The following is a 23,622-nucleotide window of genomic DNA, read 5'->3' as shown; positions in this document are numbered from 1 at the left end:
CTTCTGACTCTTATTATTTTTAAAGAACAATGTTATTGTTCCTTTTTATTTTTATAAAGTACTTTATGTTCCTTATAGTAAAGCTTAAAATATAGAAAAAGTAAAAGAAGAAAATTAAAATGACCTTAATCCCACTATCCAGAGATTGCATTTTGGGCAATACTATTTTTCTTTTTGACACGGTCTCATATACTACCTACCGTTTTATAGCCTTAAAATGAACTTTCCTTTTTTAGTACAGAAACAATAAATATTCATTATAAAGATTCTTAAAATTATAATTAAGCACAAAAGAAAAATCCCTATCTTCTCACTGTTCTCTCCCTCTTTCTATATAACTCATTTTAGTTTTTAATTTGTTCTCCCACTGCTATTTTTGAAAATAAAAGTAAATAATATACTTCTTATTCCCTTCCATTCTTACACAAAAGGTAGCATACGATATACATTCTTCCACACTTTTACATTTTAATAAGTCTTAGAGATCACTACGCAGTGGCACAGATCTTTCTCTTTCCCTTTTATAAGTAATCCATTATGTGTACATACCATTTCTTATTCAATCAGTTTTCTATTAATGGGCATTTGGGTTGTTTCAGTCTTTTGGTTTTTTTTACTCCTCACCCGAGGATATTTTTCCATTGATTTTTAGAGAGAGGGAAAGACAGAGAGAAATATTGATGTGAAAGAAACACATTGATTGGTTGCCTCCTGCACGAACCCTGACCAGGGCCCAGGCCAGGGAGGAGCCTGCAACCGAGGTACGTGCCCTTGACCGGATTCGATCCCACGACCCTTCAGTCTACAGGCTGATGCTCTATCCACTGGGCCAAACTGGCTAGCGCAAGTCTTTTGTTAATACAAGAAACACTACAATGAATACCTTGTGTATATGTCATTTTTGTCTGAATTCCTAAAATGGAATTGCTAGGCAAAGGTTAAATGCCAATGTGATTTTGCTATATATTGCCCAATTTCTCTCCTTAGGGAGGTACCATTTTAGTTTCTACCAGCAATGTATGATCGTGTGTTTTTCCCCAAACCTTGTCACATAATCTACATATATAAAAGGCTAATATGCTAAGTGTCCAACCGTCCGAGTGGTCGCTACAACGCACACTGACCACCAGGGGCCAGACGCTCAACGCAGGAGCTGCCAAGCTGCAGTGAGTTGGCAGTGGTGGTTCTCGGGTGACTCACCCCGAAACCAGAGAGGAGGGAGCCCAATTCCTTGTGGATTCTACCTTCGGCCGTGGGTTATGTTGTTGCTGGGGCACTGTCTCCCCAAATCTGGTTGGTTTACTGCACACTTGCGTTTGCGTTCCACACCCTGGATGACAGCAACTTTGCAGAGTGCCCTCTCACACTCTGAGACTCCTCGGGCGATGTCAGAGAGCGGTTTTAGCTGATCCCTGCAGACCAGGCTAAGGGACCCCGCCCTCCCCAGCACCACCCCAGGTGCAGCCGGCCGGGGAGGGACCGCGGGAGGTTGGCTCCAGAGCGTGTCCGGCCCCGCTGGCCACCTTCTAATTAATTTCCCTTCAATGTGCACGAATCTGTGCACCGGGTCACTAGTGTGTTATAAAACTTGGACTTCAGCCAGCTGATAGATGGGAAGTGCTATTTTAGTACAATTTTAACTTACCTTTCTTTTAGGAGCAAAGTGGATCATATTTTCATGTTTAAAAGTCATTTGCATTTTTTCTATAAACTTTACATCTTTTGCTCATATGGTGTTTTATACTCTTTGTCCACTTTAGAATATATTGAATGAACATGTCATTAATTGATGTTCAATATAATTTAATGGCTGCACCTAGAATAGTTTGAGTGAATGAATCTTCGATAGTAAATGTTCAGCTTTCTAAATTTCTGTTCTAGCTACAATTTAAGCCCAGAAAGATAGCTAAGACATGGCCTCTGACTTCAGAACACAAGTGGAATAGAAACTAACTAGCTGAAGTATAACATGTTAGGGACGCTATTCTAGTGACATCCGAAGTGCTGTGGGAAGGGAGGAAATGTGGTCCTGAATTCTTCCTAGGCTGAGTGGCACAGTTAGGGGAGGCTTTCCAGAGGCAGTGCCATCTGAGCCAGGCCTCAGAGGAGGAACTGGAGTGGGCAGTGCATTTCCACAGAGGAAAGTGCAATTAATTTTCCACGTATGTTGTCTCTCCTTTTTTTTTTTCCTTTTAAGGATCAGGCTCAAGTTCACTACAGATCACAAAACATGATGTCTTGTTGGCTACTTTAAAATCTAACCTGTCTGCTTTGGAGGACAAATTTCTGAAGGATCCTCACTGGAAGAAACTGAAACTCCTAAGGGATGAAATTGCTAATAGGGCAGAGTGGCCCCAAAACTCTGTGGATGTCACCTGGAGTTTTACCTCTCAAACCTTACTTTTGCTCTTGTGCTTGAAGGAAACCATGATCCACCTTGCTGCTGATTTCAATCCAGCTAAACCCAACCCAAGGACTCCAGAAGCCGCCCCTGCCCTGAGCCCAGATACACTCAGTATCTCACAGCAGAAGACTGTCCAGTCAGCTTTACAGTTTGTGGTCACCTTGGGCGTCTGCCCCTATCTCATGCCTGGTGTTGGAGTCCCCTTGAGATACAGGACTGAGTTTGGGGCTGTTGTTCAAGACGTGGTGTGTCTCGATGCTGCCCCCGATGCAACCCGGAGACTGTATACCAGCTGCAGGGTCCTCCTGAATGTTGCTCAGCACGCGTCTCTGGGGAGCTTGATTTTCTGCCGCCATTTTGGGGATATTGCAGCAGGTCTGTGCCAACTGGGATTCTGCCCAACCAAGAGAAAATCACTAAAAGCTGAAGAAGAGGTAAAATATCTGTTGAGAGAGAGAGGAGAGAGTCAGAGTCTGTGGGTGTGTCTGTGTGAATCTGTATGAATATGTGAACATATTTGTGTGTGGTTGTTATAAAAGATAACTCTTACTTCTTTAGAAAGGGACTGATGGAAAGAGCTAGACTTCCCAGTGAATGTCAAAGCATACCCAGTAGATAAATGAATCTTTTTAGAGGGTTGGAGCTTTATTAGATGCTAGTCATTTGCACACCTGGAGAGCGCATTTCACCTGTTCCTTCTTGTCATTCTATGGAACAGTTATCACAGGCTATTTCTTTGAGCCTCTGTGTCCTTTTTATAAAATTGTATAAATGTTGCGAGGGTCAGTGTAGTTCATATGCAGGGTAATTCCTTAACCACTGCAGCCAGATCTCATATTGCCCACCACCTCATTTCTCTGTCACCTTTCTATGTCATCTTCCAACATGTTTCTTTTTGTTCCCCCCTTTTTTAAAATCCTCACCCCAGGATATGTTTATTGATTTGTAGAGAGAGAGGAAGGAAGAGGGAGAGGGAAACATCGATGTGAAAGAGAAACATCAATTGATCAGTTGCTTTCTGGACATGCCCGACCAGGAGTCGAACCCGCAACCTTTTGCTGTAGGGGTTGACACTCCAACCAACTGAGCCTCCCTGCCAGGACTGTTGGTTCCCTTTTCCATTCTCTCTCTTGGCTGTGCTCACAAACATTTACCTAAAACCCACTATCATTTGAGCAGTGACAGGAATTTATGAGCTCTCCCTTGCCTTTGTTCTATGGAGCAGAGCGCTATGCTCTTTATGACAGGGTATGAGTCTGACAATTCTATCTGGACTTTTGAGATGGGGCATCTGATCGACAGGTTTTATTAATATCACTGGGGCCAGGCAGTGCCCCAGGGGTCTCGGGCAGGAGAGACAAAAGAAAGGGAAAGACATAGAAAGGACCAAGTATGAAGGTGGGAGAAGTTGGCAGAAGGGGAAACATGATGGGTGTCATCATGAAGCTGGACAAGTCCCAGCTATACCCTAAGCAGCTCCTGTACCTCCGTTTGCTAAATGATAGTGGGCAGCACACTGACTGCTTAACTGGTTACTGAAGGGGGACAGTACTGTTGAGGCCCAATGAACAGCACCCCTCTTTGCTGCCCAAGTTCTCAATGAATTAAATGACATTTAACAGAGTAAGAGAGATGTGAAAAGTCAGAACATCACCCTTAGCCCTGGCCGGTGGCTCAGTTGCTTGGAACGTCGTCCCACGTACCAAGAGGTTGTGGGTTCGATCCCAGGTCCGGGTGTGTATGAGAGGCAACAGATCAATGTTTCTCTCTCACATCGATGTTTCTCTCTTTTTCTCTTCCTCTCTCTCCCACTCCCTTCCTTCCTTCCTCTAAAATCAGTAAAAAATTAAAACAAATATTACTCATAAATTCAAAGTTGGAGGATATTGCTTCTGGATGGAGACAAATGGGCTTCCCAACAGTGAATTCCAGAATCAGACACTCTTACTACTCCCCCAGTTTTAAGGAGGGCTGGGAAACTGCAGTGCCTCTGCCTTCCGGCAGGGGACGTGCCCCTGTGAAACGCACAGCCAGGAAGAGCAGAACAGAACGCGCACTTGCTCTGAAGAGCTGGAAGAGGAACGCGCTGAGCTGTGCATGACAAAACCAGCCAATAAGTAAGCTTATTCCCGCCTCGCCATTGAGGTAAGTCAGTAAGCTCTCCTGCCCAGAGCTGAGTGCAGGGATGGAGAGAGGGCAGGAGTGTCTCTGTAGTGTGGCTTCCTCCAGGCGGAAGGAAATCAAGAAGCCTTCTTCTCTCTCCCCTCACAAGTGTGTGTGCAGTATTGTAAAATATCACCTTCAATTGCCTGCCTGCTTTGTATCCTGCAAAAGCCAAGTACTGCATGTTTTTTTTTTTTTTAAGGTGTTAACCGAAGAGGAAAGAACCCTATCTAGGGAGGCCTTGAGAGACATCTTGGATCAAGTGTATCAACCATTAGCAGTTCGAGAATTACTTATCCTCCAGGGAGGACCACCCCAGGTCGGTATTCAGGCCTAGGGACTCTCGTGGGTGAATCATTAATTATAATGTGCAGTCTTCTGGGAGTGGGCCTTCTCCTGGGAAATGTGATAATCTAGTTAAACATTTCATCTCTTAGATCATTACATGGTATTTGGAAAACTAAATTTCACTGATCCTTAGGTTAACTTAAAAAGGATTTTTCTTTTAATGGAATGATGAACACTATTCCCGAGAATATGGTAGTTTTATTTAAAATATATTCATTCTGAAACTAGATATTTTTAAACTAAAATTTGGCTGTTTGACAATACATTCTTTTGGCAGAAATATTTGAATATCTTATCTTTGAATGGAGTATTTGAAGTCAAGAAATTAAAATTAGAGCTGTTATTGGGACTATTTTTAGCTCCTTTGGGGGAAAAAAAAGTAATAGTATATATTCGCCTAGGGCTAGGCATACGATAATTTCTTTTTTCCTTAAAAATAATTATGTATCTGCAATGACTGCATTTGGGGATGTAGATGGGGATTACCTATTTGCTCTTAGGACCTAGAGTTTAGTCATAAATCTAGGTGAGTAAAGCGTGAGGGGCCAAAGGAATTGGCTGTAGGTCAGGAACAAGGACCAGCTGAAGCTGGAGACAAAGATATCTCCCAGTTGAAGTCATTTTCATCTCATCCCTAGAGCATCACTATAGCCCACCCCCCATAGGGCTCCTCTGGCCTCACACTCTGCTTCTCTGAATAAATTCACAGTTTGCCAGATGAAAACAAATGCATTATAATGATAATGTGGTAAAAAGAGACTGTGGAGTTAGGCATACTAGAATTCAATCTCAGTGTGCAGCTGTATGAATTAATAAACCTTTCCATCCCTCACTTTCCTTATCCATAAAATGGGATGACAGCAGTGCCTTTTTTATAGTCCCTTTGAGATTATGTGGAAGGTTCTTAACAATAAATGGTAATTATTACTCCTCCATAAATATGAGAGAGAGGACAGGTTAGTTAGGATTTTTTCTTTCACTGATTTTGGGCTCCCAAGTGTCCAAAAATGGTTAACATTTTTGCTCAAAATAAGGGACACCAAGTCTGTTTGTTCATGATGGCGCCACAGAGCTCTAAAAAAGGAGCCCTTGAAGAAATCCACCTCTTTCTTGAAATTGCTGTGTCACAAGGAATCATTGTAGATAAGACTGTGGAGGCAAGACTAGAGTGCCTGCCCTCTGTCTGTTGTGAACTGTCCTCCTGGTGGTGAGTAGTGTTCAGAGGAATCTTCTTTGGAAGCTAGAATCAACTGGAAGGACTGCATTCAGGGTTAATGGCCACATTAACCTTGTGTTCCCCAAATCTGTATTTTATTCACTGATGTGTTTGTCTATTTCTGGGTTTGAAACTTCACTTGCTGTTTCACTTGAAGTTTTACTGTATTTTTACTTTCTTAAAAGTTAAAACAAATATGAGGAAGGAGGTTTTATAAAGGAGCCTTTTTTTTTTTAAGGAAAAAAAAATGTTCTTTTGAAGTCTGTATAGCATACTCTTTATTGTCAGTCTGTCTCATTATATATGTTTTAATAATTTCTACACATCCCATCTATTTCACTGACATTCAGTTCATACCTTTCCCTTCCTTTTTCAGTCCTGCACAGATGTGAAGACACAAGTTAGATGTCGGGCCCCCGCTTGGCTTCGGCGTCTGTGTGGGCAGCTGCTCTCTGAAAGGTTGATGAGACCCAGTGGTGTGCAGGCAGTGGTCCGGGGCATTTTGGAAGGAGCAGGTGGTAAGAAAGAAAATGTTTCTGTTACTGTAGTATCCATTTTCCTTCAAGCCAGAGTGAATTACTGGTCTTTAACGTTGGCCTTTAAACTTGATTGAGACTATATGTGTCTTTGTGGAGATTAAGGAAGTTAGACTTGGAAGTCAAACCTTAATGAATTTCTTTTCCAAAGAAACTATTTTCTTGCCATTTTTCTAAAACAGTCGTGACACACTGCTCACATTGTTGAATGATATTGTGGGCTATTTCAAATGATTTGTAATATCAGAGGAAAACATTGCACAGAAACTTTAAATAAAACCCCAAAGAAAATGTGTAATTCTCAGTGGGAAAAGGGTGCTAAGAGGACTTCACCTCAGGACTTAAAACACAAAACAGTTATCTTGAAGCTACACATACCTTAGAGATACACACTTTGGAATGAAGTTTTAGATTCATTTCCACACCATGGCCAGGAAGCTCAGTTGGTTAGAGTGTGGTCCTGATATGCCAAGGTTGAGGATTCAGTTCCCGATCAGGGCACATATAAGAAAAGGGAACATACAAGAATCAACCAGTGAATACATATATAAGTGGAACAACATTTGGTGTTTCTCTCATCCCTCATTCAACTCTCCCTTCCTCTCTCTCTAAAAATCAATCAATTAAAAAAAATTTTTAAGAATAGTTAAAAATAGCCCTAGCCGGTTTGGCTCAGTGGATAGAGTGTCGGCTTGCGGACTGAAGAATCCTGGGTTCGATTCTGGTCAAGGGCACATGCCCAGGTTGTGGGCTCATCCCCAGTTGGGGGTGTGCAAGAGGCAGCCGATCAATGATTGTTTCTCATCATTGATGTTTCTATCTCTCTCTCCCTCTCCTTTCCTCTTTGAAATCAATAAAAAAAAGAAAAGAAAAAAGAAGAAACAAGAAAAATCTCAAATAAACAATCTTAAAAAATATAGTTAAAAATAAAGAATACAATTCAATGGTTTTTAGTATATTCACAAAGTTGTGTAGCCATTACTAATATCTAATTCTAAACATTTTTCTTTAATTATTTTATTTTTTACATAAAAAGTTCAGTAAAAATTGGATAAAGTAAAGTGATTTTAAGCAGTAAATCAATCTTATCAACATAGCACAAGGCTGGCCGAAACCACAAGGCAGGTTTCTTTGGAATATATACATGATAACAAATTAAACCTTGCAGGAGAACTTCAGCCATCCTTACAAAGTCTGCCTGTGATCCTAGCATGTAAAGGCTAAAAGCAAAACAAAAAACCAGGAAAAAACAAACAGATTATTTTCAATATATTCACATACACATTAAAATATAATACAGGTCATTGGGGTAGAGGTTGTGCTTGGGGATGCACATGGTCTGTGTGCCGACAGCACCACCATAATCACAAACATTTTTATCATTATCCCCCCCAATTATTCCCCCTGTCCCCTCCTCCAGTTCCTTGTAAGCACTAATCTACTTTCTGTCTCAGTGAATTTGCCTGTTCTGGATATGTCATCCAAATGGAATGAATGATACAATTTGTGATCTTTGTGTTTGGCTTCTTTCACTTAGCTTCATTTTTTTTTTTTTTTTTTTTTTTAGGTTTAGTCGTGTTGTACATGAATTAGCCCTTTATTCCTTTTTATGACTGAATTGTATGCATATGCCTGGTAATTGTTAAAGTTTGTGGTTTTTTGTTATCCTCACCCAAGAATATTATTTCCTTTGATTTTTAGAGAGAGTGGGAGGGAGTGAGGACAGAGGGTAAGGGTGAGGGTGAGGATAAGGGAGAGGGAGAGGGAGAGAAACATTGACGTGAGAGAGACACATCAATTGGTTGCTTCCCATTTGAGTCCTGACTGGGGGCTGGGGATTGAACCTGCAATCGAGGTACATGCCCTTGACCCGGAATCGAATCTGCGACCTTTTGGTCCATGGGCCCACACTCTAACCACTGAGAAAACCCAGCCAGGACTATCTCAAATTTTTAGGACCTTACCTGGGAAACTGCTGTGAGTTTTTGACATCTCTATTCATTGCTGACAGCTGGAGTGGCTGGTGGGAGTGATGCGGAGGCAACAGCTGCTGACTGGAAAAAGTGTGACTTGATTGCAAAGATTTTGGCCTCTTGTCCCCAGCAGTCTCTTTCACCAGAGGACTACTATAGAGATACCTGCCCTCAGGTAAATCATTTTGTTTCTTTTGAATGTTTGAGGATTTTCTGGTTATTTACAGAAAGAGGATTTTTAATGTTCCTCTAATATTGAGGAAAAAGCAATATAATATTTAAGTTTATTGTTCAGTGAGCGACCTTCTTAATAAAGGAATTAAAAATCTGTTGGAGACACCGACCTAATTGTTAGGTTTAAGTACACTTCATCACTATTAGATAAGTAAGTAGCCTACCCAGCTTGCTGTCAGAGTTGGGCTATGAAACTAAAGTTTTATCTCGTTCCTCATCTTTTCTGTGTTTTTAATTAGCTAAAAATAGGTATTAAATAAATAAGGTAAATTAATATGACACATACTAGTAATTTAAAAAGCACAAAAGAGTTAACAGAATTGTAAGTTTCCCTCTCACTTCTAGTCCCTCAGAAGTAGTCACTGTTACCAATTTCTTGTTTATTTTCCAGAAATATTCTGTGTGTTATGTATATATAACTATATGTATTTGTATGTGTGTATATAGTCTAATTTTCATCCAAATGATAACATACTACACACACTGTTTTTCATTTTGCTTTTTTAACTTAACAATGGACCTTGGAGATCATTTCATATACGTAGTCATTTCATATAGAGCTGCCTAATTCTTTTTCGTGGGTGGGTAGTATTGCATTACATTACTGTACCATAATTTATTTAACCAGTCCCCTAATGGATATTTGAGTGGTTTTCATTATTTTGCTATTATAAGCCATGCTACAGTTAATACTCATAAATCTTGTACATGTGCAAGTCCTACCATAGGAAAAATTCCCAGAATTGAAATGACTAGTTCAAAGGGTATATACAGTTAAATTTTTAACTGATATTATTTATGTATCTGTTTTCCTACACTTTTACCTATACAACATGCTACAAAACTTTTTTATCTTTGCTAATCTGATAGGTGAAAAATGTGGAAGGAGTTTTCTTTCTTTTTTTTTAATTTTTAATTTTTTAAAAAATATATTTCATTGATTTTTTACAGAGAGGAAGGGAGAGGGATAGAGAGTTAGAAACATTGATCAGCTGCCTCCTGCACACCCCCTACTGGGGATGTGTCTGCAACCAAGGTACATGCCCTTGACCAGAATCGAACCTGGGACCCATCAGTCTGCAGGCTGATGCTCTATCCACTGAGCCAAACCGGTTAGGGCTGGAAGGAGTTTTCTTAATCAGTACTCCCCATGCAATTAAATGTAAGACATGGCTTTTGAAGTATAGTCCAAAGAAAGTAGTTCTTTGTTATGCTGATCAGGGTTCTCATGAGCAGGCATGCATGAGAACACAATATCACAATGTAAAGATTTTATAGTGAAATATACTACATATAAATAATCTTACAGGACAAAGTTAGCATTTGCAATGATGAATAAATATTTTCTGAAACTAGGAACTTTAGTTTTGGTACTTGACAAAGGCTAAAATCAAGTCACAGGTTTCAGGCCTGCTGAGTCCCTCTGGCAGTGTCAGAGGTCACATACAGTTTTTGGACAGAGATTCTCCTGCCTGCAAAAAGTGCAAGAGTCACTTTTAAGTCAGGAACAGAAATACACCTTTCTATCAGTTGCTTTTAGAGTGTGGTAAACCCACCGAGGCACTGGAGATCTATGTTTGTCTTTGAGAAAATAGGCTGTTCAAACATGACAGGTGATCTTCAGGCTCTAAATGTACTTGTATACCTTGACCCAGTAATTTCATTTAGTGGTGCTTTTATAATAGCAAAATTTGGGGATAAACAGAATGTCTGGATATTAGGAAATAATTGAATAAATTCTTACCTGCAGCTTGAATAGATATATATCACCATAAAGTATTTTTGAGGAATTTATAACAGTACTAGGGGCCCAGTGCACGAATTCGTGCACCTTGAACTGTGGGCCACGAGGCTGCGGTGGGCACAGGGGCGGGTCTTGGCCCATCCTCTGCTCCCCCACCAGCCCTGCTGCAGCCCCCAGTCCCCTCTCTGCCGGCAGCCCTGCTCCCGCTGCTCCCACGCGCTGATGGTGCTGGCCCCACTAGCACCTGCTGATGGCACAGAGCAATTAGGGCCAGCACCAGCAGTGGGTCTGAGCGTTAGACGGGACCGCGGCGCGGGGGAGCAAAGAGTTTTCAGTAACCACCAGAGGCTCACCCCAATGACAGCGACAAGTACCCCGCCTTGGTCTGGTGCCCTGCTAAACTGTTCCACCATCCCGCCACGGCCGACGCCCACCATGTTCCACACACGCCTCCTGGTGGTCTGTGCACGTCATAGCAACTGGTTATTCGGTTGTTCCATTGTTCGGTCTATTTGCATATTAGGGTTTTATATATATAGATGATATTTTAATAATATACAAAACTGAATATTAAGTATGGCTTCAATTAAAAACAAAAAAGAATTATACAGAAATTCTGTATATTGGAAAAAATACACCAAAAATGATTATTAGTGATTTAGGAAGATTTAATTTTATTCTCAAAACATTATTTTCTAGATTTTCTACAATGAGCATATATTTTATAAATTATATAAAATTATTTAATGAAAACATAGTCTCTTCAGTTCTCACAACCTTTGATACTGGGTTGTTAAATTTTAAAAAACCGATTTTGTTGAATGAGTGTTATTGCAGTGAGTTTATTTTTTGGCCTAAAGAAATTAGTGCTTTTTCTTTTTAGTTAATGTAATGCCCCTTGTAAAGAGGCTGGTATTTATTTTCTTCATATACTTTTTCTTTTAGATCCTGGATTTATTTCACTTTCAAGATAAATTAACAGCACGACAATTTCAGAGAGTTGCCACCACTACCTTCATAACTATGTCAAGAGAACACCCACAATTGGCAGCAAAGTATTTGCTTCAGCCAGTATTAGCACCTCTTCATCGATGTTTAAATACAGCAGGTAAAGGAGGAAGTCTGATGGTTGGGTGCCCCTCTAAAGGATCTTCTTCAGTGTTTCAGGTTTAAATGACTTCAGTCTGTGGTATATCAGTGACTTTAGTTTTACCTTTTTCTCCCCCAACTTTTTATTTTGAAAAATCCAGTTCACAAAAGTTCTAAGAAGATACAGTGAACCTAGATTGGCCAACTGTTATTTTATGGCCACATTTGCTTTATCTTTCTCTTTCAATATGTGTACATTTTTTTCTGAAACATTTGAGAGTTAGTTGTAGACATCGTCTAATATACAGATTTTATTCAGATTTCTCTAACTGTCCCAAGAATTTCCTTTATAACTATTTTTTAAAATCCAGAATCCAGCCAAGAATCATGCATTACATTCCTCTATGTCTTCTTAGTTTCCTTTAATATAGAATACTTCTCCAGTTTTTTGTTTGTCTTTCACTCCGTATTTTTGAAGAGCCTAGGTTATAGAATGTTTCTTTTTATTTTTAATATATTTTTATTGATTTCAGAGAGGAAGGGAGAGGGAGAGAGAGAGAGATAGAAACATCACTGATGAGAGAGAATCATTGATCAGCTGCTTCCCGCACGCCCCCTCACCAGGGACCGAGCCTGCAACCCGGGTATGTGCCCTTGACCAGAATCGAACCCAGGAGGGTTCAGACCGCAGGGCGATGCTCTATCCACTGAGCCAAACCAGCTAGGGCATGTTTCTTAATTTGTATTTGTTTAATTGTTTCCTCATGATCAGATCCAGGTTAAACATTTTGGCAGGAATACTACAGAGGATGATGGTTCTTTTTTCAGTCTCCATCAGATTAAGGGACATATGTAATCACTTTATCCCATTATTAACAACGTTATATTTGATAATTTAGTTAATGCAGTAGCACACAGATTTCTCTGTTGTAAAATACTGTCCTCCCTATGTAATTAATAAGTAAGCTATGTCATGATCGTCTGAGACTGTGTGATAGTCTGTGTGAATACTATTTCCCAATAGTCTTTCATACTATGGTTTAGAATCCATTGATGAGTCTTACCAGTAAAATGGTGACTATTTCTTTTGTTATTTCTATTGTTTTAGTTAGTATTCTGTAAAAAAGAGCTTTTCTTTCTTCCTGCCTTGCCCCTTTAAAAAATTATTATTTAAATATCAATATAGATATTTAGATTCTTTTTTAATTGTTTACCAAACATTTCTGTCATTTATTTTGATGCTCAGATTTTCCCCATATTTGGCTAGTGTGTTTAGTTCTGTTTTAATGTCTTAAAAGATTGACAGTTTCAACACTTCCCTTAGTATGTATAACTTTATTGAGTTTAATGCTGGGATACTGAGTATCATTATAGCACTCTTGGTGATTAAAAAAAAATTTTTTTCTAGATAGTAGTTCCTAAGGTTAAAAATGAAGAAAACAATGTTGGGTGTTATGGTTAAACCAAATTTAGGTCTGTGTAGACTTTGTGTAGAAGTCATTTTGTAGTGTGAATTTTTCTGGGTGTATGTGGTGGGAGATGTGGAGTCATGGAAAAAATCTAATTCTTTTGCATAGTAAAACTTCACCAGACTGAGCCTTGGTGAAGTGAAATTAATCAGACATGACAAACATAATAGTTGAGTAAATACTTAAAATTCCTTTATATATTTAATAGGAATCTATCCTAGAATCAGTATATCATTCAAAAAATGGCAACAAAAAAAAAATGACATGCTATTTCTGTTGGCTTGAGTGTGGGTAATTTTGGTTTTTGTTCTCTAGAGATTCCAGAGAATGACATGGTGCCAGGGACCATTTTGGTGACAGAAGAAGAACTTAGTAGATGTATTGAGGATGTATTTAAGGTTGGTAATTTGAGTCACTAATGTTTTTAGTGAATATTTTTACTTAGTCTTTAAAAATAATTTTGTCTTTTTAATTGGTTCTTTAAGAATTGGAATGGTTAATCTTAAATTATTCCAAATCATCAAAATCTTTTCACTTTTTGAAACTGGAAACTATAAGCTGTTAGTGAAAAAAAACTGATACATTTTGAAATCGTCAGTTTTCATCATTTATCTGAATGTTAAACAGTTTATATTCTCTAACTAGCACATGCCACTGATGAAAGCGTGCCTTTTAAAGAAATTGACAGAAATTGAATATAATACTGTAGGCTTCATAAAGTGTATGAACATTTTGAATCTACTTTATAGCTTTTGATAGTAATTACCATCATAAAGAAGTCTGAATAAATGGATCCTGCAAATGACTACCTGAATATATACTGAAAATGAAAAAAAAAGTAAATTGTATATCCTCTATGATTATATGATATATATAGAATATATATATATATATATATTTTTTTTAAGTATATTTTATTGATTTTTACAGAGAGGAAGGGAGAGGGATAAAGAGCCAGAAACATCCATGAGAGAGAAACATCAATCAGCTGCCTCCTGCACATCCACCACTGGGGATGTGCCCGCAACCAAGGTACACGCCCCTGATCGGAATCGAACCCGGGACCCTTGAGTCCGCAGGCCGACGCTCCATCCACTGAGCCAAACCGGTCGGGCTAGAATATATATTTTTAGTCAAAAATAAAATCCATTGTGTTAGGCTTGGGGTAAATATTCCTTTTTAAAGTTTATTTCAATAAATTTATAAATGAGAAATATTTACAAGAATAAACAGCTTTCAAAACTATGCTCCATGTAAAAAGGTGCAGCCACTTTGGAAAATAGTTTAGCAGTTCCTCACAAAGTTAAACATGGAGTTGTATGACCCAGAAGTTCCATTCCTAGGTGTTATACCCAAGAAAAATGAAAGCATGTTCACATAAAAATCTATACAAGAATATTCATAGCAGCACTATTCAAAATAGTCCAGATATGGAAACAACCCAAAAGTCTATCAATGGATAAACAAATGTGATATATTTACATAATGGAGTATGGATACATGCAACAATATAGATGAATTTAAAAATTATAATTTAAGCCCTAATTGGTTTGGCTAAGTGGATAGAGTGTTGGCCTGCGGACTGAACCCTCCTGGGTTCGATTCCGGTCAAGGGCATGTATCTCAGTTGCAGGCTCCTCCCTGACCCAGGTCCTGGTCGGGGCCATGCAGGAGGCAACCAATTGATGTGCCTCTCTCACATCAATGTTTCTCTCTGTCTTTCCCTCTTTCTTCCACTCTCCCTAAAAATCAATGGGAAAATATCCTCGGATGAGGATTTTAAAAAAAATTCTGATTTAAAATATTTAAAAAGAAGCCAGACACAAAAGACCACACATTGTATGATTCGATCTATCTGAAATGTTCAGGATAGGTAGATTCATAGAAATAGAAAGTAGGTTAGTGGTTGCTAGGAATTGTAGATAGAAAATTGGGAGTAGCTGCTAATGGGAATGGGGTTTCTTTTTGAGGTAAGGAAAATATTCTTGGATTAGACAGTGGTGATTGTTATACAACCTTGTAATATTCTAAAAGCTACTGGATTGCATATTTTAAGAAAGTGAATTTTATGGCATGTGAATTATTTCTCAATAATTTAAAATTTTATATTCCACATATCTCATTTCTTTTCTATGGTAGTAAATTTATTTATTTATTTTTAAATATTTTTTTATTGATTTCAGAGAGGAAGGTAGAGGGAGAGAGAGATAGAAACATCAGTGATGAGAGAAAATCATTAATTGGCTATCTCCTGCACACCCACTACTGGGGATCGAGCATGTGCCCTTGACCAGAATCAAACCAGGGACCCTTCAGTCCACAGGCTGACACACTATCCACTGAGCCAAACTGGCTAGGGCATAAATTAAACATTTTTAGAATAAATTTTCAAATTTTAGTTTATTATGAAATAGTTCAAGCATACAAAAAATATGAAGAGTAAAACGCTTATGCACCCACCACTCAGCTGAAAATTCTCTACTTGAAAGGATCACTATCCTGAATTTGTACTTATTATTCCTTAAGCTATTTGTAGTATCATTGTACATGATTTTAAATTTATTTTAATGGCATTGCAATGTATGTGACATTAATTCATTCATTTTTGCCACTAGATGTTATTCCATTATGTGATTATATCATCATATATTTGTTTATTCTTCTATTGGTAGATTTGAGTTGTTTCCATGGAGTTTTTGCTAATCTGTTTGGTACATTATAGTTTTAATTAGCAGTTAGTTCTCTTATTACTAGTGAGGTTAAGCATCACTTTGTGCTTTTAGTTCATTCTGTAAATTGTTCATATTTTCACTTCTGTAAATTGTTCATATAGTTTGTCCATTAAAAAATTGTGTTATTGGCCTCTTTGAGAGTACTTTCTTTTTTAAAACAGCTTTATTGAGGTATACTTTACAGACTATAAACTAATGTTTAAATTGTACAATTCAATGATTGTTAGTAAATTTACAGAGTTGTGAAACTATTACAATACAGTTTTAGAACATTTCCATCACCCCCTAAAGATGCCTTGTGCCTATTTACAATCACTTTCTCTTCCCACTCTCAGCCCCAGGCAACCACTAATCTGCTCTCTGCCTCTCTGGATTTGCCTTTTGGGGATATTTTGTATGAGGGAATCATGCGGTTTGTGCTCTTTTGTGTTTTGAGGCTGGCTTCTCTCTCTTAGCATAATGTTTCTGAGTTTCATATGTTGCATATATCAATATTTTGTCTCTTTTTTTGTTAAGTAATATTCTTTTGTATGACTATATCACATTTTGTTCATCTGTTCTTTAGTTGATGGACATTTGGATGTAGAGTAAAATCAATTTTAAAAACAGCTGTATAAGATATAATTTACATATTGTATAGTTCACTCATTTAAAGTATGCAAATCAATGGGTTTTTTAGTATATTCACAGATTTGTGCAGCTGTCCTCACTATCTTTTTTTAGGATATTTCATTACCCAAAATGAAACCCCCCACCACTCCCAAATCCTACTATTGCCCCCCAAATGGGGGGAAATCCACTTCTAGTTTGGTGAATTAAAACCTCCTGGAGAGGCAAGCAAAACAGTTTGCCGTAAACACTTGGTTATGCACAAGCATTGGGACTATCGTGAAAGCAGAAGGGGTGTAGAAGGGTAATTATTCTCTTACAAGGTTTTGGCAGCTCAGCTGCAGTGGGAAAACAGAGGAAATGTGTATGTTGGAGGGAAATGGTAAACACTGTGTAAAATTTAGCTACAAAGGATGTGTCTTTATTAACTTTCTGCTAATACTAAATTATAGAGTACAGCTCTTCGGCAGGAAATAGGAAAACATCTGGGATGGTTGAATTGATTCAGCAGCTCACTGGGTAACAAGAGGGTGTTTAATTTTAGAGAGGCATTTGGGAACATTTCCAGCTCTGGTTGTCTCGCTCTCTCTCTCTCCTTTTCTTTTTAACAGATTTATTAAGATATAATTCACATACCACACAATTCACACATTTAAAATGTTCAATTCAGCTCTCTGAATGAAAATTTTATGGTGGGAACAATGACAAGGAAAGGCCTTTCTGCGCTTGCATCCTTCATACACACAGCGAGTGGAGCCGTATGGCTCTGGTGGGCCAAGTGGGAAGTTCTCACCAATAGAGGTGTGTATATAGGTGCTCGTGGAATTGAATTGAAACTTGGCATAGTTACTTCTACTTCATCTGCATAGTAATTCTCATCATCATTTCTATGTTGTGTACCTTACCTCTGGTAAAATTATCTAAGACAAAAAGGAGATATGCAGCTCAAATAACTTTTAGTTCATTGGCTTTCTATTCTATTTCCTCTGACTCTGAATGTCTGAGACCCAAGTTCTAAAATGCTGAAATTCTCTTGTCCTTCCTGGTATGAAAGGGATAAATGGTCTTTCTTTGCCTACAGGGGTGAAGAGAGGCTTAGATTGCATAGAGATTGGTTCTGGGTAAGGCAGGATAAGATAATTCCACTTCTTTCTGACTTGGGTATTTTCTTGGTTTTAAGAGAACTGGCCAGAATTTGATATTGGACTTGGGTTGGAGGAGGAGTAGGGTAATGTAGGGGATGTTTCCTTTTAGTATTCCTTATAGTACTTGCCGAGACTCCCTAAAGGTGGAAGAAATTTTAGGGTAGGAAAGGCTAGAAGGTAACTAATTATTTTATTTTCCTCATTCTCATTTCCATCATCTTTTCTTCCTTCTGTCTTTCTCTCACTCTTTCTGTATTTAGAAAAGATAATATTTGCACATGGTTTAAGAAGTGCAAAAGGCTTTAAGTTACCCTCCCTTCCATCTGTGGTTGTTCCCTAAAGGCAGTCATTCTTTCTGGATGTTTCCATCTTTAATTGAACTGTGGCCTTGAACAACATGCAAAGGACTGAAAGAAGCGTCCTTCGAAGCTGTGGGATGTGCAAGTGTTAGATTTTCAAAATGCTGCAGTTCAGATTCTGGTATAGTGTCGTGACAAGCGCCTGCCCCTTTGAGTCAGACCTGGGTTAGAATCTGGCTCCAGGGTTGACTATCAATGTGACTTTAGGTGAAGTCTTTAACATGAGTTGTGGGGGTGAATAAGGTAAATTTTGGTAGGTTCATTGTATGCTTTAATACATAATAGGTGCTCAGAAAACTGTCAGTTCCTTTTTGGTTCAGGGAAATTCTTATTTTAAAGGATAATTTTATGCAATATGCTCTGAAAACATGAATAGTACAAAATGCTATATTTGGTAACTTGTCCTGTTCTTCTGCTTCTCACAAGTCTTATTTAAACTCAGTAAGTACATTAGAAGTTCTGGAACATTACTATCAAAAGGATCACTGTGATATTTTAGAAGGCAGCATTTAGCTAGTTTAATACTTAACAGGTAAAATCAAGTTTCAGCCTGTACTGGATTTCAGTGTTAGGATTAAGTCAGCTTGATTCTGAATAGACTCATGTTTTTATTTCCACACTTGTACATCCCTGTGAAAGATAAGGCCATAAACTAAGAAGACAGTTCCATTTACAGTAGCATCAGTGAGAATAAAATATTTAGAAATAAATTTAACATTTGCATAAGGTTGTATATTTTACAAAATGTTCTAACATGAATTATCTTACTTGGTCCATACGCTAAAAGCTTTGTGCCTACATTATAAATGAGGAAATGAGATCTAGGGAGCTTTAAATGTCTTATCCATGTTCACTCACTTGATATGTGATTTTGGGCAATCACATAGGTGACACACCCAGTTTCCCGACTCCTGACTTCCCAGTGCTTTTTCAGTTACTCAGCATGTGCTTAACAATGTAATGGGAGTCTATGAAATGCAAGATGGATCTTGTGAGGACTGCTTTCTGTTTTGTTTTGCTTTGAAACAGAACATTTATAAAGGGCAAGGAGGGCCAAAGATATGGTGACAGAAGATGATTTCACTTTGGGTGGTGGGCACACAATCCAATATACTAGTACAAATCATGTATCATAGAAATATACACTTAAAACCCATATGATATTATTAACCAATGTCACCCCAATACATTTAATTTTTAAAAAAGGAAACACATGTTTATTCTTAATACTTTTGACCATTTTGACTCTTGTGAGTTTTTCCTTTCCTTTTTATTTAAATTTCTAGTCAAGCCTGCCAGAGAAATTCAGTCCTTCAGACATTGAAGATAGTAGGCACTGAACAAGCCAATATGGTAAAGTCAAGCCCTCTTTTGTCCAATCTGCTCTCCCTTTCATGGCTGAAGTTCTGTTCTGTTCACTTAATTTGCATTGATTGAGTAGCTTCTAGCTATGCGTTGTTTTTGTGTGTGTGTGTGTGTTTTTAAATGAAAATACAGAGTGCTTGTAACTTCTCCACAAAAGTAGAGCTTTTGAGAAAGTAAACACCAGTCAGTCTTTGTTCATTCATTCTTTGAATCAGTTACTTGGTCACCAAAAAAAAATTTACCAACTGCCTACCTACTAAGTGCCTGACACTCTGAAGTTTACAAATGCAGAAATGATTAAGCCAGTTGCTGCCTTCAAGGAGCTCCCAGTCAAGCAAAGAGTTACAGTAATGTGCGCTCTGTGTATAATTAAGTACCCAGAAACACGCCTCTGCTACTTGTTAGAGCAGCCGTCCTCTAAGCTTGAATGAAGGGTTGTAAGGCTTAACCGCGGGCGCCTTCTCTCATGGCTGGCTCTGTGATGGAAAGCCGAGATGCATTCAGGAAGGAATGTGGAAATCCCCAGAAAGGAATGAGGAAATCCCCAGGCTGCCAGTGGGATCACTGGTACCCATCTGTTTCCTCTTCTAATCTGTTCTGAGCCGATAATGGTTTTTATAGAGCCATACTGTTCTCTTATTTTCCCGACAGCTCTGTCCTACACATTTATACTCGAAAAGCCACAGCTAGATATGGAAGTTCAGCTGCAAAGCACCATTTGACTTACTCACAGAGGAGCTTTTTTACACCAAAGGACTGAAAAGGTGCCTCGAGAGTCTGTCTCTCCCTTCTCTGCTTCAGCTTTTCCAGGGTATTTTGTTTGGTGCTCCCTGGCTGTACAGATACATAAAACATTTCAACTAAATAGGATTTCATCTTTAAAGTACTAAGTTCATAACTGATAGAACAGAAAGTGTGTCTGGAAGGGATAGAAATTTTGGTCAAATTGAAGATTCAGTGTTTCAAAAAATTTTGGGTGGGGAAAGATGGTTCTTTTTTCCCCCAACTAGTCTTACCTCCTAATGGCCGAGGTACCAGAAAGGTATAGAAGAAAATGAGCAAACTTGCAATCAAGTCAGAGAATGCTCGATTAAACCTGAAAGAGGCCTTAAAACTTGATTAATCCAACCCCATTATTTTCCACATAAGGAAACTGAGACTCAATTTGTGTTACATCTCACAACTGGACAGTGGAAGTATTTACAAACAATCCTATGTGAAACATACCCAATAGTTATACTGCTTAAAAAAGGAAACTTTCTAATGATATGGAACATTTTTAGCACAGGTAGAAATAATATATCAAGTATTGAATTGTGTTTCAAAACTTGAATTCCCATCCCACTTTGCCTCCAGGTGAGGAGAGAGGAACCCCAACTAGAAAGAGATAACACATAAGCACAGTCCAAGGAAATACCATAATGCCTGGATGTTAGGGCACAGAGATGGTGCAGTGGAGTTCTCCCTCCCTCAGAGGGGAAGAAGCAGCTTGCCTATTGTGCCTTGACTGCTTCTTCAGTTGGTGCTGTGACCAGCCTGGTGTGGAGGAGACTGGCCCAGCAGTTCTCTTTATATGTAATATGACTTCACTGGAAGGACTGTTTTTGTTTTTGTTTTCTAGAGCATTTGTTCATTGTCAGTGTTGGCACCAGAGATCATAGTTCAGTCAGTCATCCTCCTGTGCTCCTTTATGGGTCACTAAACTCCAGGTACAAGTCAATAATCTGGGAAGTCCAGTTAAGGGGGAAGCAACCAGAGTCTACTTTGGAAGTATAAGTAGAGGTTAATGTTGCATGTTAGGTGCCGACCAAACTGTGAACCTGCATGTGAGTTTAGTATGAGGCAAGAGATTGGAAGGAAGGGGCTGTCGTTGGAAAGGACTGGCTAGGATATGGCCCTGGAGATCCACCAGAAGACTTGGTAGAAAGGGACTATATTAGATGCTCAGTAGGAGGAAGAGGAAGTGGTACAGAAGCTGCTGTCCATGGTGCCACTCAGGAACTCCAGCTCTCTTTTGCAGATTGCAGGAATAGAGTTATTAATAGCCTGACTAGCTGGGGTCTACTGATTATTGGGGGCGGCGGGGGGGGGGGGGGCAGCTAGGAGAAAGTTGGTATGGGTTAGGAACTGAAGCATTGAAAATATTATTATAAACAAGGGGAGTGAGTATGGGAGGTCATGGAGTACAATGCTTTGTTCATTTTTAAACTGTGGTAAAATACACACAACATAAAATTTACCATTTTATACACTTTAATTCAGTGGCATTAAGTCCATTCACAATGTTGTACAACCATCACCACTCTCTGGTTTCAGAACTTTTTCATCACCCCTGACCAAGTTACAGGCTCGATCCCCAGAAGGTGTTATGCAGGAGGCAGCCAATTGATGTTTCTCTCTCATCGCTGATGTTTCTCTCTCTCTCCCTTCCTCTCTCTCTAAAAATCAATAAAAACATATTTTTAAAAACTGCTTATTTACCAAAAATTGAGGTAACACAACATAATCATCTCCTCTGATAGGTGCTGAAGTAGGAAATTTGACTTTTGCCTTCAAGGCTAGATGAAGAGGTTAGAGATAACTATATATTCAAAGATTGATTATAGGTTAGAAGCTTTAAAATGCTATTGGAATTCAGAGGAGAAAAGTCACTAATAGTTGTTAGATGCTTAATGAATATTTGCATGAATGAATGAATGAATGAATGAATAGTTGAACAGTCAAATACATAGCTGGCCTATTGAAGAAGAACCTGATGGGTCAATTTAATAAGTACCACTGCCTGTCTTTCAACTACAAAATACAATCTAGTCATTAAGATGCAGAGCAATCTATTAGGTGGAGAACAGAAACTGGATTTTGATGATTTTTTTTTAGATGGCTAGTCCAAAACTTTTGGAAAATACTTTCATTAAGGAAATTTAAAGAAAGGTAGATTTGGGCACAATACAAGGAAGAATTTACTATTAACATTGGAAGGAAGGTGACAATACTGTATGTGTCAAGCAGAGGCCATGAAAATTCTTTGAGGTAGAGAGAAAATTATTGATCAGATTGAGCCAAAGGAGACTTTATTGCTAAATTGTTCCACTTTGAAAAAAATCCATTTCTCTATTCCTATCTGTGAATTTAATGAATTATTAGTTGATGAGTTGATAGGAATTATTCTTAATTTCCCTCTCTTTCCACATGCCCTTCCTCTCGTCACTCTCTATCCCTGTACCTGTTTTGTTTTTCTTCATCACACTTGTCACTACCTGATATTATATCTGTTGTTTATTCACTGCCCCCCCCCACTAGAATGTAGACGCAGACAATTTATTCACTTCTGTATGCCTGGCACACAATTGATGCTCAATAAGCATTTGCTGAAGCTTTAGATAACAATAAATAACATGTATAAATAGCTGTACAGTTTTTCCTAAATATAAAAGTAGTACTTCTTTCTTGTTAATAAAATACAGAAAAGTATAAGGAGAGGATTTAAAAATGGGAGGAATTTATCAACAACAACTTACACCCCTGGGAAATGTGCTTGATTGAGTTCATGTTAAAGTTTTAGGTGTTTGGGCCCCATCAAGCCAGTAAATAATAAAGATTTAACCCCATCCATGTGTTTTTTGTTCTTTGTTTTGTAATGTACAAAAGATGCTGGTAAGGAAGGATGGCTCCATAGGGATTACCTCTGGGAACACAGAATCCAAAGCCGAACAATGGGCTCTTACGTTATCTGGGCAATCTGTTTTGTACCTCCTGTAATTGGTGATATATAATTAGGCCTGCATATTACTTCTGAACACTGCACTTCATTTAGCTGGGCTTATGGAGATTAGATCATGCACAGGAAGCTGGCTCCTTGGTTATCGAGCTCCATAGAGGAGTTGGGAGGCTTAAGGAGGGTGAAAAATTAGGGTTGATTTAAAGGAACAGGATTCTCTGGAAAAGCACAGAGATTTTTCCACTTTGTGCCTCTATGACCTTTAGTTTCCCATAAGCAGTATTGATTCTTGCCTCAATACTTTCTGTAAATAAGGGCCTCTTTATGCTTTCCTTTCCTCACCCTTTAAAAAAGGCTGCTAATACTGACATTGTGAGATTGTTTTCATTTTCATGAGCTAACTCTTTAAAGAATCTAACAGTACCTAGAAGATAAAAACCCCAGCACAGTTCCTGGAACACATACTAAGAGTATAATCATTGTCAGTTTCTTTTTTCCCCTCTCCTTTTATCCACCGT

At 38.5% G+C, this 23,622-nt stretch overlaps 1 protein-coding gene across 1 annotated transcript in view; it reads left to right on the top strand.

The window, feature by feature from the left end:
- The window catches only part of TANGO6 (transport and golgi organization 6 homolog), a 144,849-nt gene that overhangs the window by 5,480 nt on the left and 115,747 nt on the right, over positions 1-23,622 (top strand). Inside the window, 6 exon segments of the mRNA XM_070398934.1 lie at positions 2,198-2,838; positions 4,770-4,886; positions 6,508-6,649; positions 8,679-8,815; positions 11,564-11,726; positions 13,492-13,574. Coding sequence (XP_070255035.1) covers positions 2,198-2,838; positions 4,770-4,886; positions 6,508-6,649; positions 8,679-8,815; positions 11,564-11,726; positions 13,492-13,574 — 1,283 coding nt within the window.

Source organism: Myotis yumanensis, unplaced genomic scaffold (assembly GCF_028538775.1).
Source record: "Myotis yumanensis isolate MYYU_CA2020_CCGP unplaced genomic scaffold, mMyoYum1.0.hap1 SCAF_18, whole genome shotgun sequence".
NCBI lineage: Eukaryota > Metazoa > Chordata > Mammalia > Chiroptera > Vespertilionidae > Myotis > Myotis yumanensis.
Note: the sequence above shows the minus strand (reverse complement) of the source record. Positions and strands in the feature narration are given on the sequence as shown.